We start from the raw sequence: 15827 nt of genomic DNA, 5'->3' as shown, positions 1-15827 counted from the left end.
CGAAACAGAATTTTTACGAATAGCCTAATATATATATATATATATATATATTATTAGGCTGGGGAAAAAGAAATGATTTGTTGCCATTTTAAAGGTAACTTCATGATGCCTCTCTCATAGAAGTCCTTCTCTCTATTTTCAAAAAACTCTAGTAGTCGATTTTCGCAATCCTTCCTCCCTAGATACGATTTTTTTATCATTAAAGAAATTTTGCAATGCAAGAAAAAAATGATAATCGCTTGGTGTCAAGTCCGGACTTTATGGCAGACGCATTAAAAGTTCCCAACCAAGCTCCCCAACGTTTCTGGCGAGTCACTGTAGATGTGTGTGTCCTAGCGTTGTCCTGGTGGAATACGATACCTTTCCTGTTGGCCAATTATGACCGTTTTTGGTAAATTGTCACCGTCAAATGGTCCAGTTGTTGACAGTAGAGATCCGAATTTAGCGTTTGACCATATGGAAGCAACTCATAATAAATAATCCCCTTCCAGTCCCACCAAATGCATAGCAGAACCTTCCTGACCGTTAGTCTTGATTTGGACACCGTTTGAGGTGTTTCACCGTTCTTTGACCACGATCGTTTTCGCACAGGGTTATCGTATGTGATACATTTCTCGTCTCCAGTTCCCATTCGTTTAAGAAATGGGTCTATTCCATTCTGTTTGGCCAAAGCTTAGCAGATGGAAATTCTATCCTATTTTTCCTGTTTATAGGTGTGGCACCCAAACGTCGAGCTTCTTTTTTAATCCAGTTTTGTGTAAATGGTTAAAACTGTTTTATGGTCGATTTTTAGCTCCTGGGCGACGTTACGACTGCTAACATGACGATCAACTTCGATCATTTCTCCGATTTTATCGACATATTCATAATGGATTTACTTTTCCCCAACCTAATATATTATTGATGAGAATAAAATTCTATGTTGATTTAGCGATGTTCGTTTGTTGAAATCACAATAGAGCTCCCAATATTTAAGATAGAGCTTTGAAATTGTTTACATACATTTCTACTATTAGGAAGTTTGATATACAATCGGTCCTCTTTTTATAAAACAATAACACCAAATATTCGGTATTTTGAGGCTCTTGAGCACGCTTTACAAACTAATTGGCTGTAATTTGTGATTTTGGGTTATCAATGTAAATCTTTCTACTAAAATCTATCAATATTGATTATTTTTTAATCCTTTCAGTGTCAAAAAAAAAGTTGGAATAAAAAATCTAAAATTTTGTATTTAAAATCATATAAAGGGACATAGTTTAGAAAAAATTGCAATTGTCATTTTAATCCTCGGACAGTTTCGTCTATCTTTAAGCAAAATCAAAAACAGCAATAGTAGCGGTACATAGGATAACGGAAAAATCGCAAAGAAAGAGAGTACTTTTAAATGTTGAATATATTCGACAAAAACACAGAAATGGTTAAGGGTTGCCCCCATATAAGGCTACGTCCCAAATTTCTTTATTTTTGGGCATTTTTAGTATGGCGGGTTATTTTGTTTTTGAAAAATAGTCAACAACTATTTATTAGTAGGTAATGTATGACATTGTCCGCCGTGGGGTACGGCAGAGAAGACTATAGTTTCGGATCTCCTAGATAACGGCACAGACCAATTTTCGACATGTTTAAGATATTAGCTGCATTTTCCGGTTGCATTGTCTGCAATTTGGCATTTTGGGAAATTGGAAATTAAAACTAATAAGTTCGATTTTCTTTCCGACGTTCGAATGCCTCAAGCATTTTTATTGGAAACCAGCGACGAATTATTTTAAATCCAATATGACAATACACAAACACACATTTTTTTATTTTTCATAATTTTTTATATTTTGTGTTTTTTCTTGATAATATATTACAATTTTCATTTAATTTAAAAATAAAATTCATAAATATCATGTATGCTTAGAAATAAATTACAATTAAATGTTGATTGTGGTCTAACTAAATTACTGAAATTATTTACAAATGATGATAGTTCATAAATTAATGATGTAAAAAAATGCATTGATTAGGAGGATGGGATTGGTATAAATTTCTTTTTTGAAGTTTAAAAAAATATATGCCAATAAATACCGTTGTCCGGTGTGAGTTTGCCAATTATCAAAAAAAAACATTTCAATGTCAATAAATGATAACAAAAACACACCTATTGTTAGTTGTTTACAGTTATAACGAAACGAAGAAAAAAACTTGACTAAACCTAGACACAAACCTGAAGAGAATTTAGAACGAAAGGGGAAACTTTTTCGTTAAGAGATTATCTGCTTACAAAAATGGGATATTTTGGTCGATGTATTATCAAAGTTAGGGGAATTTTTAATGATTATAAGTGGTTTGTGTCTAGGCTTAGTTAAATTTGTTATTCGTTAAGCTTAGCCAATTCATTTAGTTTGGTTTTAAGACTCTTTTAGATTGTGCGATTTGTTGATACAATGTTGACGCATTTAGGGGGAGCGAAAAAAAACTTCCAGGAGCTCCTATGAAAATTTAATACTTTTTAGAAATTTTGGGTTTGAATAAATAATTTCTCAATACTAATATCTTCCAACATTTTGGTTTTCTAAGAATTTTCATTCTCTCCCTAAATCCTAAGGGTTTCCTTAAAACTTACATTCGCACAGTCCTCTTGGGACCACATTTTTTTGTGGTCTTTGCTTTTTTTTGGTAAATTGTCTAAATCATCTTGGCGGAATGCTCGCAATACTTTTGTTGCATTATATTTTCACTTCCCGTTATAACAGCGGATGATTCATTGATGGGACATAATTTCAGATGAATATGAGGCGATTCCAATGATTCTACAATAATATACGATATAAAGATACGTGGTGAGGTGAGCAGACGCCATGTCAATGGATTGAAAAGACTTGTCTGGTAGTCCCAATAAACGCTCGCATAGACGGGATCTTTAATTTCATTGCCCACCACTAAACTGGTGTATTCAAAACCGGGTTCAAAGAATTTCGGCTCTGAGGTGAATTTCATTTTTTCCGTGACCTTTTTATAGGATTTGCCATGCAGGCGTACTGAGAGAGTGCCAATTTCTCCACCATGGGTGGTACTTTGATCGTGTCCCGATATGCGTACGGAGACTTTGTAATGGTGACCTGGAATTGAGAGAGAGGAATGAAATGTTAGTTAGGGCGACTATTGTATTTTTGGGGAAATAATAACATATAAGAACTTCTCTGAACAGACCTCAAGGCGTGGATTTTTAGAAAATATTTTTTAAGGGTTAACCGATCTTTAAGAATGGACCTCTAAGCGTGGATTTTTAAAGAACATTTTTTAGAGGAACATTCGACCTTAAAGCGTGGTTTTAAATAATATTTGTAAGAGGAACATTCGATCTCTAAGCGTGAATTGTTAAAGAAAATTTTTCAGAGGAACATTCGACATCTAATCGTGGATTTTTAAAGAACATTTTTCAGAGGAACATTCGACCTTTAAGCGTGGATTTTTAATGAACATTTTTCAGAGGAACATTTGACCTCTAAGCGTGGATTTTTAAAGAACATTTTTCAGAGTAACATTCGACCTCTTAGCGTGGATTTTTAAAGAATATTTTTTAGAGGAACATCCGACCTCTAAGCGTGGATTTTTAAGAAAATTTTTCAGAGGAACATTCGACCTCTAAGCGTGGATTTTTAAAGAATATTTTTTAAAGAAACATCCGACCTCTTTGCGTAGATTTTTAAAGAATATTTTTAGAGAAATATCCGACCTCTTAGCGAGGCTTTTTAAAGAATACTTTTTAGAGAAACATCCGACCTCTTAGCGTGGATTTTTAAAGAATACTTTTTAGAGAAACATCCGACCTCTCCTCGGCCTCCAAGCGAGGATTTATATAGAATATTTACCTTGGCATAGTAGGCCTCCAAGCGTAAATATTTTAGGCCACCAAGCGTGGATTTTTTTAAGGAATATTTTTAAGGGCTTAGTAGGCCTCCAAGCGTGAATTTTTTAAGGAATATTTTCTCAAGGTTTTCTCAAGGCGTGGATTTTTTAAGGAATTTTTTTCAAGGCTTAGTAGGCCTCCAAGCGCGGATTTTTAAGGAACATTTTTTTAAGGCTTAGTAGGCCTCCAAGAGTGGATTTTATAAGGAATATTTTTTCAAGTCCTAGTAGGACTCCAAGCTTGAATTTTTTAAGGAATATCTTTTCAAGGCTTAGTAGGCCTCCAACCGTGGATTTTTTAAAGAATTTTTTTTAAGGCTTAGTAGGCCTCCAACCGTGGATTTTTTAAGGAATATTTTTTCAAGGTTTGTCGTGCTTCTTCGAAGGTCTTATATCCGTTAAATATTTTTCTTTATAATTCCTAAAATACTTACGACAGAAGGGAGCCTTCTCACCGGTCATCAAGTACAAAACGGGAGGATTTTTCCGGCTATCGATTTTCTTGGCCCTAACCAGCGAACGATAATCCTCATAGCTGTGATAGCCCATTCTCATACACCTATTTCCATTTTCATTGCAGCGCGAACATTTGCCCTCCTTAAAGCTCTGAAAAAATAAACACTTCGTTATTAAATCTGTAAATTAAGTTTATAAATTTCCTCAAACTCACCTCATACGAATCACAGGTGATACCCATAAAAGGACATTTACTGCTAACGCTCTCCGTAAAATATTGATAACTTCTCAAATGGTTACAGCTCAAAAACATTTGCATATTTTCGAAGACAGAATTTTGACGATTTTTCATATACTCCTGAAGTTTAACATCACACCCCGGCATTTCGACACCTCCATTGGGATAGAAATCAACATGACCCACTCTCTGATACAGACCCAAGCCTCCGACAATATTTGCATCCGTGTGTATGACATCGACGAAATGAGCATCAGAACGATCCAAGCGGACAATAGGATCTGTTTCGGCGAACAACGGCGCTGCAGGGTCCATACCAGTAATACGTCCCAATTTCAACCCGAAATCACGTTGTAAATGTGATCCAGCATAACCGGCTAAATGGGAACCCAGCGAGTGGCCAATGAAGTGGACCTTATTTAAATTATCTATGCCCAACTCTTCGTAGAACATGTGTATCACGTGAGCGGTAATAGCGCCGACTAATCGAATATTGGCCACTGCTTGGACATATGGTGGACTTGAACCACCACCCCAATCGATGAGTACCACAGCAGCTTCTCCCTCCGGCTCGGCGTTCAGTATGGCCTTACCCATTTCAATCATCTGCAAGGAAAAAAGGGGGAAATTAGTAACTGAAGGGTCATCGAAGTTAAAAACATGAAATTTCCAGAAAAGGGTGGTTCTTAATTATTTTAAGGGCCTGTGGAAGACCATGATAAATGTAGGATAGCTTGAGAATAATCTTTGAAGATTGATTATTAAAGAATATTTTTTCAGAGACCTGAGGTAAGCGTTCATTTTTAGAGAATATTTTTTCAGGGACCTGTGATAAGCGTGTAGGCCTCCAAGAGTGGATTTTTAAAGAATATTTTTTCGGGGATCTGGGATAAGCGTGGATTTTTAAAGAATATTTTTTCGGGGACCTGAGATAAGCGTGGACTTTTAAAGAATATATTTTCGGGGACCTGAGATAAGCGTGGACTTTTAAAGAATATTTTTTCGGGGACCTGAGATACGCGTGGACTTTTAAAGAATATTTTTCCGGGGACCTGAGATAAGCGTGGACTTTTAAAAAATATTTTTTTCGGGAACCTGGGATAAGTGTGGACTTTTAAAGAATATATTTTCGGGGACCTATCTTATATCTCCTATAAGCCTGAATTTTTGAAGAGTATTTTTCCGGGACCTGAGGAGATATAAGCTTGTATTTTTATTTATTATGAATAGGTTTTCAGGAACCCGAGGAGATATAAACGTGGATTTTTCAAGAATACTTTTTCAAGGATATTTTTTTTAAATACCAAGAGACCTCTATCTGTTTCTTTCCAAAACTTACCCACTGAACGTTGCCTCCCTCCAAATAGCCATGGGATATGAAAAACAATTTCCCCTCCGGATTGATATTCATATGCCGTAACGCTTCGGGATCATTTAAATCGACAAATTTGGGATCGTTAAATGCTCGTGTCGTATACAACGTATAATGAGGTTCAATTTGTGACGGCTTTTGAGGATGTACATTAATTTGACGTGTTGTCGAGGTCCAGGGTCCATTAAGGGGGAAACAGCCATAGACACCATAACAACGTACTTCATTCAAATCTACAAAGACAAAATAACAACAAATTTCCATTAGAATCTAATTAAGAATGTCTGCGATTTTTTTGCTTATCTCCAATGATTTGTGATTCTGAATTTAAAATTTTATTTTTAAATATGTTTTATATACAATATTGTATATTTTTTATGGATTTTTTCCATATGTGTTTGTATATTTTTGCTTGATGTTTCCAAGTGTCGGAATCGCACGCTTGAACCCTTCACTTGTAGTTTATATTGTGAACTTAGTGATAAGCCCTGGCTATTTGTTTGATTATATATTTCCAATGTTGCTAAGATGCTTGTAAAAATGTTTGTAATAAGATTTTGCTTGATATCGATTGATCTACATTATATTATATTTTTTTACAGTAATGAACATATGGTCCATGTAAAAAAAGAAGGTCAGAAATGCTTTTAATTTGATAGATGTATAAAAATGTGGATTTCTTTAACGGACCAAGGGTATGTTTTAAGAGCTCATTGGAGCTATAAGTGTGTATTTTTATGAATCTTTCTTTTGGTCCATTTCATCCCCTAAATAATAACGGCCAGAACCCATACTACATGCAAAATTTCGTGACGATTGGTCCATAACTGTGGCCTGTTATAATGGACAGGCGGACGGACAGACATGTCTAGATCGACTCAGCTAGTAACGATCGGTATACTTAAAGGTGGGTCTAGGACCAATATTTTGCGGCATTACAAACTCTTGGAGCTGAACAAAACTATAATACCCTAGTGTGGGGTAAACCAGTAAGGAAAGTAGTAAGTCGGACTGGGCCGACTATATGATACCCTTCACCACTTTGGGTATATTCTACAGACGTCGCCTTTTCGAAGGAACATTGAGATGAAATTGAACGAACTTAAATCTAAATCTAACCCGATTTTCTCGAAACTTAACACTCGAGCTATGGTAGGGATAGATTTCTATCTCAAAGGCACGAAAATCCCCATGACCATGCAAAACAAAAACAACATCAAGTGTAAATACAAATACAGAAAAAAAGACAAAATTTCTGTATATACACTTGTCATGAGCGAACAAATATTTAAAAGAGGTTGTTAGAAATACTTCAACGTACAAAACATTCAATTATAATAATTTCAGTACAATGTACAAAATTGGGTGCCGGCTGGCCAAACTTTGGATCTTTAGTGCACAATTTACATTAAATCGGTCGAAAATATATGGGGGCTAAATCTAAATCTGAACCGATTTCCACGAAGCACACATCATTCTGGACCTAATTCAGAACCCTGTGCCAAATTACGTGCAATTCGAAAGATATATAGGGACTCTGGAGCCCCATTTACCTTAAATCGGACTAAAATATAAATGGGTGCTATATATAAATCTTACCCGATTTTCTCGAAATTTGGCACACGTCATGGGACCTATATCTAAATCTGACCGGATTTTCTGGAAACGTGACACACAGCCTCAATTCAGTACACTATGCAAAATTTCGCGCAAATCAAAAGATGTATAGGGACTTTGGTGCACCATTTACCTTAAATCGGACGAAAATAAACATGGGACCTATATCTAAATCTGACCCGATTTTCTGGAAACTTGACAAACATCATTCTAGCCTCAATTCAGTACACTATGCAAAATTTCACGCAAATCGACAGATATATAGGGACTTTGGTACCCCATTTGCATTAAGTCGGACGAAAACATATATGGGACCTATATCTAAATCTCAGCCGATTTTCTCGAAACTTAACACACATCATTCGGTACGCTATGCCAAACTTCGTGCAAATCGAAAGATATATAGTGCCATTTACCATAAATCAGACAAAAATATATATGGGAGCTATATCTAAATCATAAAATCTAAATCGATTTTCTCGAAACTTGACACACATCATTCTAGACATAATTCAGTATACTATGCAAAATTTCGTACAAATCGAAGGATATATAGGGTTTTTGGTTCACTATTTACATAAAATCGGACAAAACTATATATGGAAGCTATCATTCTGTACCCAATTCAGAACTCTATGCCAAATTTCGTCCAAATCGAAAGATATATAGGGACTTTGGCGACCCATTTACATTAGATCGGACGAAACTATATACGGGAGCTATATCTAAATCTGAACCGATTTTCTTTAATTTCAATAGGGGTTTTCCTTCGGCCAAACTAATGAGCTATGCCAAATACCATTCAAATCAGATCATAAATGCGACCTGTACTTTGTGTACAATTTAACATCTACAGACGGACGGACTGACGGACATGCATAAATCGACTCAGAAAGTAATTCTATGCAAATTCTCAAAAGGAACCATATGTAAAAAGACATAATACCCTGTACCACAGTGTGGTGAAGGGTATAAAAACACATATTCGACACATTTTTAAGGCCAGATTTTCTCTAAAAAAAAATATATATATATATATATATATATATATATATAATTCAAATAAATGCTAATCGTATTTTTTATTATAAATAATTGAAAATGTTGCGCAGACTTGTCCTTTTGAATTTAGGTAAATCCCCCATATATTGGTATCCCAACAAACATTGGACACATTTTCCCACTAAATTGGCTATAATGCGATATTTTGAATTTTCATTGCGTATCAAATATTCCTTCAATTATTATTAATATTTGTATAATTTGAGGTATAAACCCCATATGATGATGTCCCCAACGTTCGGTCTTTTGAGAATCTTTTCGGGCAATACTCCTAAGTATGGCATTTATTGGAGTTAGAAACACCCTTGCGTGAAACCTCCTATGTCTATTTTTTTTATAATTTTTGTTAGTCAAATTCAGTCAGAAGATACTTCTTAAGGACCGAAAATAATGGAGAAAATTCTGAGTATTTTTCTTGAAGTAATGAAAGATATTATTTTCGATCTTGTCGGTAGTTGTCACCACAATGCTTGGTTAAAACCTATATTAATTAAAGTCCGTCGTTATTTATTATTCGACATTATTATTTTTTTCTAATAATCTGATTATTTGAATCAGAATATATTAAGACCTCGGTTATGTCTCAAAAATATTAATATGTCATTGATGGCTCAACACTAGTTTTCCATGTCAATAATAAAAATACATATTAAAGCTATTGCAGCAAATTCCACCCAAAAACATCAACAAACTTCTAGCAACACAAAAACCTAACCAAAAACAATTAAAAAATAATGCCGGCTATTAAAAAATGACACGCTTACGTGCTTGCTGCAAATTAGTCACGATGTATTGCCCCAAAAAACAGTTTGCAGCAAGACAACGGAAAACTTCTAGAGTTTTGTTGCACAATTTTAACGCATTGTCATTTTGCCACTTTGGCGCTCTGCATAGCCAAAGGCGATTTTTCGAGATACAAAACTTTTGTGTTATGTTCGCTCCCCAACCATTTGCGGTAATTTAATTACACTTACCAGCTTTTGCTGCAGCCGGCATATCGATCAGTGTATCAATTGCTGCTCTATTTGTTTGATTCGCCAAATACAGCATGGTCTGAAGCATCAGACCACCGGTGGAATTTGCAACATACATTGCGGCGGTGAATTAACACAATGCAGCTTCTTTTGAGTTCTTCTCTTCTTCTTCTCCAAATTTTTTTGTTGAAAAAATTAAACACAATATTTTTACTATAATGTCTTATCAATTCCGTAGTACTACAGAACTGTCTTTAGTTTGTATTTCTTTGATTATTTCTTTTTTGCTTTTAATTATTTCTTTTTTCAATTTTCACTTATCAATCAAACAACAATTCACAATAAATAATTATAAAGTCTTTGTTTTTGTAAAAAATGTTTATATTTTTTAAGATTTAAAAAATCTTCTTTTTCCGTATTGGTTTCTGGTTGTTTTTCCATAAACCTTCTTGTTTGAAATGCACCGCTATACTGAGATTTATAAAACGTTCCCAAGGAATTTTATACCGATTCGCCAATGAATTGAGCTCTCCTCCAAGATCTCTCGCATGCTCTGTCCACCATTAATGGTCTCTTTGTTTTAAATCTCATCTTGACCACATGTACTTGTTATGATTTTTTTCCAATGCTCAAGCCCCCCAAACGGTTTATATTTTTTTGCTCATTTTTTATTTTGTTCGTATTTTCCGTTTTGTTTTCTTTCAAGAGAGAGTTTAAAGTACAATTACCTCCACTTGTTGCCTCTCTGAACTCTCATCTCCATTGGAATCTTGTTCTTCTTCATCTGTATCATCATCGTCATTACTCAGTATTATCAGCTGTGTGTATTTTTTTTTTTTTTTATTCCACTGGCTTTAGTCGGTTCAAAGCAAATTACCAATGCTTTTTGCTACTGTGACCACTGATGTTCGTCCATTGATCTTGTAAAGAATTTGATCTGCTATGAAAGGTTTATTATGTTAGGGTTTACTTTTGTGCGAGTTAACAGTTAGACATTGATTTGAAAATAGCATCTGCGAAGAACTTAAGAAAAAATAAAAAAAAATAAACTACGGATTACATTAGTTGTGAGGGGGGATAAAAGGGGACTATTTTATTCCCCTCACAACGATGTTTTGGGATTACTATAATTTTATTTTGAACACAGAAATTTTGATCCGAACCATTTAAAACATTTTTTTTTATTTCAAGCATTAACAGGTTTTACTGAAAAAATTTCACTTGTAATCAATTTTGTACAATTTCGATTATATACAGCAATTATTTTGCAGCTCTATTCATTCACCCAATACCAAAAATTTATCATTTTAGTAGCCAAATGTATTTTACGTACAGTTTAGAACGAGCTGTCATAAATCCTGTGGACTCGGAGTCCAAATTTCAAAGCTGTGGTATTACTGACTCTATGATAAAAGGTTAAATATGAAGGTCCCACTCTCCTTTATGTATTTTAATTGTCCTATCAATTAAAATACATGAAGGAGAAATTTAAGGGGGGCAGAGGTATGGGGGCAATTTAAAAACATGAACCTTTACAGAATAAGTTCTCGAAATGTTATTCACTAGAAACCCAATATGTTATTCCGATGAGAAAATTCCGTTAAAGACTTATTAAAACGGAAAATGCAGCGGCATGTTAATTTGGGAGCTATATCAAAACCTGGACCTAATTTTATATAAAAATGCGGTTTACCCTCCAATATCGTGAAAATCCAAGTTACAATGAGAAAATTCGCCTAAAATCTTCAAAATACTGACAATAGGGCGCTAACCTTATATAGGTATTTTCTTCTTATTTTCATCGTTTTCTGTATATAAGTATGTCAGCCTTTTAGAATCCTTAACATCATATTACAGCCACATCGGTCCGACTAAGGCCTTAATAATACCGAGAATGCGTCGGTACCGTTATATATAAATAAGTTTCTACGACAAAAAATCTCATTGCAACTCCATGTTTCTTTTGACAAAATCCGATTCAGATAATTTGAAGTCGATTTACAAATATCGGCCGGTCTGTCTGGCTGTCTGGTGCGCACAATAACTCTCGATTTCATCCAAACTTTGGACATCATAATATTTCTTCCAAACTTACCTTAAATTCGATGATGGGGTTATCGGTGCACTTCTTCTGGCACCTTCTCCACAAGAGGTCAAAATTTTGCTAAAAATTACTTTTATAATATCACGAGAACGGACTATCCGATTTGAACCAAACTTTGTACAACCTATTTGCTTTACCAAGCCTAGATGAAATCCAAATATGGGACTCATTGGTCCACTCCTTCTGGTACCTCCCACACAAATGCTGAACATTTACAATATTTTTAATCCGATATTAACGAATATTGTTAATCCGATATTAACCAATTCTAGATAAAGTTCGAAGATGAGACCCATTTGTCCACACCTTCTGTTACCACCCTCACAAAGGGTCAATATTTCGGAATCTTGATATTGATCATTTTTTTAGGGAGATGTTCTAATCAATTAAAAGCCAAAATATAAAATTGCAGCCAATTTAGTCCAAACTCCCCAAATTACTAAAAGTTGGGATGTGGCGTTATATGGAGGTTACCCTAAAAAGTGGATCAGTATTGATAATTCTTATAAACAAATTATTCTACCCAATAAAAAACTTAAATATCAGCAAAATAATTTAAAACCAGTGAGCGGAACAGTCGGACGGGCCGACCATATGACACCCTACACAACTTCCACGAAAATCTAACTTTCTTTGGTTCTATATTCTGAGCTTGGCAATATTTCGCTATATTTGCACCCTCTTGACCGATTATGGGTCAACAAATATTACTAATATTCAGTACAGCCCTTCTAATTACTCGTACTTGTCCAGATTCCCTTCACCGGGGGTTGTGTTGTGATGTTTGGTATTAAATTGTGGCCAGATCGACTCGGTCCACTTCATGCCAAAATTATTATCTGATCGCCGAAAATTGTAGGCTTTGTCCTTGATCATAACTGGAACCTCATGGAACATTTCAGCGATCAGCGCAATATTCCCGCCCTCTAGTGTGGTAATGAGTTACTAAATAATATCTGAATTCGTAAGCACCTGTAAATATTTAAGTGTAACTCCCATATCCGAGTAAATACGATAATATAATTTGTATCAATTTAAAGGTCAACCACGCCTCTTGGATATACTATGAACTTCTCGGGTCTATGTCCTTCAGGGGTAAATATATACGCTATGGAATACACATTTTGTCATTTTTCACACAAAAGTTAGGGTCCACTTGACTCGCTAAATATTGACCGATCTTTATCAAAACAGTCATGCTTATTCTTTGGCACGACCCCCTTCTCCATGTAAACATTTGCGATGTTTGGACCATAATTGCGGCCTCTGGAACGACCAAAAAACAGACAAAAATTAATATATGATCCATTTCATCCCCTAAATATTAACCGATATTTACCAAAAACAATAGGGGTCTTCATTTGGCAGAACCCATCCTGCATGCAAAATTGTGTTTACAAATTATAATGGACAGACGGACACACATGTCTATATCGACTCAGCTAGTCGAGATATGACGATCGATATATTTAAGGTGGGTCTAGGACCAATATTTCGAAGCGTTACAAACTCTTGGGGCTGCACAAACCTATAGTTGTGTAGGGTATAATTAAGCGGGACATTGGCAAGGTGCCTATTTATAAACTATATTGAATAAGTTGTCGAAAGAAATCGTTTACTTAAGAGAAACCTAATATGACCTTTCGATAAGAAAATTCGGTTAAAAACTTAACAATACAGGAAATGGGACGAAATCTTCATTTGGGGGCTATATCAACACATGGACCCAATATCGCGGAAAGCCACGTTACAATGAGAAAATTATGCTAATGTTGAAAATTTTGAGGTAGGTATATATATATATATATATATTGCATCAAACGGAATGACAAAATTAATATGTACTATACCTTTTGGTGGAAGGCATAAAGACCGAAGATGATATTAAAAGGCAGCTATAATTCGGAACAGTAATATCCAAAAGAATTGACATAATAATTAATTTCTTACGCCAAAGTGACCATACGTCCTCTTTTTTAGAGGACAATCATCCATTTTAACTGGCTGTAATCTATAAAATGTATGTCCTCCATCTGCCATCTATTTCTATAATCTGCCATCGTTGTCATCTATAATTTTAAAAATTTTGATTAATATTTATTTTCGTAAAAAAAAAACAAATTCATAAGTGCATTTAAAAAAAATCAGTGAAATATTTAGAAAAGGGGCCACCCCAACTGCCCACTTTTTCGGTATTTCAGGGATTTTTAGACTCATTTTTCCAACCGAATTCCCTGTTATTTTATAGTATGAGTCTTAATTGGGTAACAAATTTCCCTAAAAAATATTAATGATTAAATTTGTTTTTTTTTCAGAGTTTGGCATTAATTTGATATTTTGTTCTACGTGTTCTGCATGTCCGCAGATCCGAATGAGATGAAGTTTCGCCAAAATCCAATTGACTGCGACAAAAATTTGTTCAGATTTTTTTTTTATAATTTCCAAATATAGTAGAGTTGGCGGTTTTATTTGGGATACCATTTGTATTTTGTTTTTGCAAAATAGTCAAGCTGAATCCCAGTTTGTTGTTTTTATAAAAAAAACAACTATTTATTAGTGGGGAATGTATGGCATCGTCTGCCCAAGGGTAAGGTAGGGAAGACTATAGTTTCGGATCACGCCACTGATCCTCATCAGTTCCCTTAGTTTTTTGTTGGGATATTCTCCCCAGAAGCTATTGCTTCTATACAAAAAACCTTTCATACCCAAATGTCTCTCACACAACAGTTGAAAAGGTATGGAATTGTTTCGGCAAACAATGCCATACTTTCCCCACTAATAAATAGTTGTTTTTTATAACAACAACAAACTGGGATTCAGCCTGATTATTTTGCAAAAACATTTCCAAATATATTTCTTCGCCCGATTTCACAATAGTAAACCAATGAATCAATGTATCCAAATGAGACGTCATTTTTCACAGTGTACACTATTTTGCCTAGAATATAAACGGTATAACAAATTCCCTATGTCTGCCCGATTTACAGGACATTTTACATAGATTGCAGAATGATATGTGTATAGATTGATTTAAGTCGGTTTGTATATTTGGAGGCTCACTAGCATGTCCGATCGACAAGCTGGGTTAAAATCGGCCTCTGTACGAGTACTATACTTAGTAAAAGAGAGAAACTTTGACAGTTTCAGATTGGGAAACTACATTAATTATTTATATTACCACTTGGAAGCATGACAACATTTCTAACATTAATAATTTTTCTTCGAAACTATATTTAAAATGAAACACAATTTCCCATATACCGTAGGGGGTCCCCCAAAATCCCATTAAATTTGAATGTTGCTACCACAAGGGACACGTGTGACCAATTAATTTTGGGCCAAAAGATTAAATTTTTTAAATATTTGAAATTTTCATCTCAAATCTAGTTAATCTTATCAACATTAAATAACTATGTCAGTAGTTAGTCCCAGCTTCCTCTTCTCATAATTCCCATAATTAAATACCACAAAAAACTATGTCTTTTAATAAATACCAAATAAATTATGTCTCGTCGCTCAAAAAAAGATTATTATCAAACAATTTTGTTGTTGTCGACTTTTGGACCAATTAAAATTGAAGAAGAACAACAACAGGGGGAAAAATGACCGACCACAAAAATTATTATTGTTGTTATTGAAATTGAGATTTATCATTGTTCGTTCGTAAATTTTTGGAAGCGCACGCCGTTTGTCTCGGCTTGCGGATCAACGGCGATCGTCAACGTATTGTTGTTTTTGTAATATTGCAGCAAGCCATCGATTGTCGTTGATTCGGAAATTTGTCCAACAGCAAAGTCCAACAAAAAAATTCTCTACGTCTCACTGTGAGTCCGGCAAAGACCGTAAATAAAGAAAGTATCACAGTGTCTGACCTCGAAGATTGATGTGTCTAGTAAAAAATGAATGAAGAGGGAGCGACTGTGTATGAGAGAGGGAATGAAAGAAAAATTAAATAAGAAGCTTAAATATAGACGCACAGTGTTTGGGGGGAGATGATGATTCAGATTTCATATTCCCTTGATCGAAATGCAATACTATGTCACCATATCCGTATGTACTATGTTGAACTAACGATATAGGTCACAATATTTAGTATAACCATTACTT

The 15827-nt window shown here is 34.8% G+C and overlaps 1 protein-coding gene across 1 annotated transcript; it reads right to left on the bottom strand.

Moving 5' to 3' along the window:
• Positions 1 to 2673: 2673 nt before the first annotated feature.
• LOC133329791 (pancreatic triacylglycerol lipase-like) lies at positions 2674 to 9735 on the bottom strand. Its single transcript, XM_061538255.1, has 5 exons — positions 9617 to 9735; positions 5931 to 6196; positions 4568 to 5197; positions 4332 to 4503; positions 2674 to 3107 (listed from the first exon to the last, which is right to left on the bottom strand). Exons 1-5 carry the CDS (start codon positions 9732 to 9734, stop codon positions 2674 to 2676), a joined length of 1620 nt encoding a protein of 539 aa, XP_061394239.1. The 5' UTR covers position 9735.
• Between the last annotated feature and the right edge of the window lie 6092 nt (positions 9736 to 15827).

The sequence above is a fragment of the Musca vetustissima genome, unplaced genomic scaffold, assembly GCF_032173495.1.
Source record: "Musca vetustissima isolate MV318-11 ecotype Yass unplaced genomic scaffold, APGP_CSIRO_Mvet_v1 utg71310, whole genome shotgun sequence".
Lineage (NCBI taxonomy): Eukaryota > Metazoa > Arthropoda > Insecta > Diptera > Muscidae > Musca > Musca vetustissima.
Note: the sequence above shows the minus strand (reverse complement) of the source record. Positions and strands in the feature narration are given on the sequence as shown.

Excerpts from the sequence above, each read along its gene's own strand:
- LOC133329791 (XM_061538255.1), bottom strand. The coding sequence starts at position 9,734 with ATGTATGTTGCAAATTCCACCGGTGGTCTGATGCTTCAGACCATGCTG. Across the intron at positions 6,197-9,616 it reads GCCGGCTGCAGCAAAAGCTG|ATTTGAATGAAGTACGTTGT; the intron begins GTAAGTGTAATT and ends TTGTCTTTGTAG. Across the intron at positions 5,198-5,930 it reads AGGGAGGCAACGTTCAGTGG|ATGATTGAAATGGGTAAGGC; the intron begins GTAAGTTTTGGA and ends TTTTCCTTGCAG.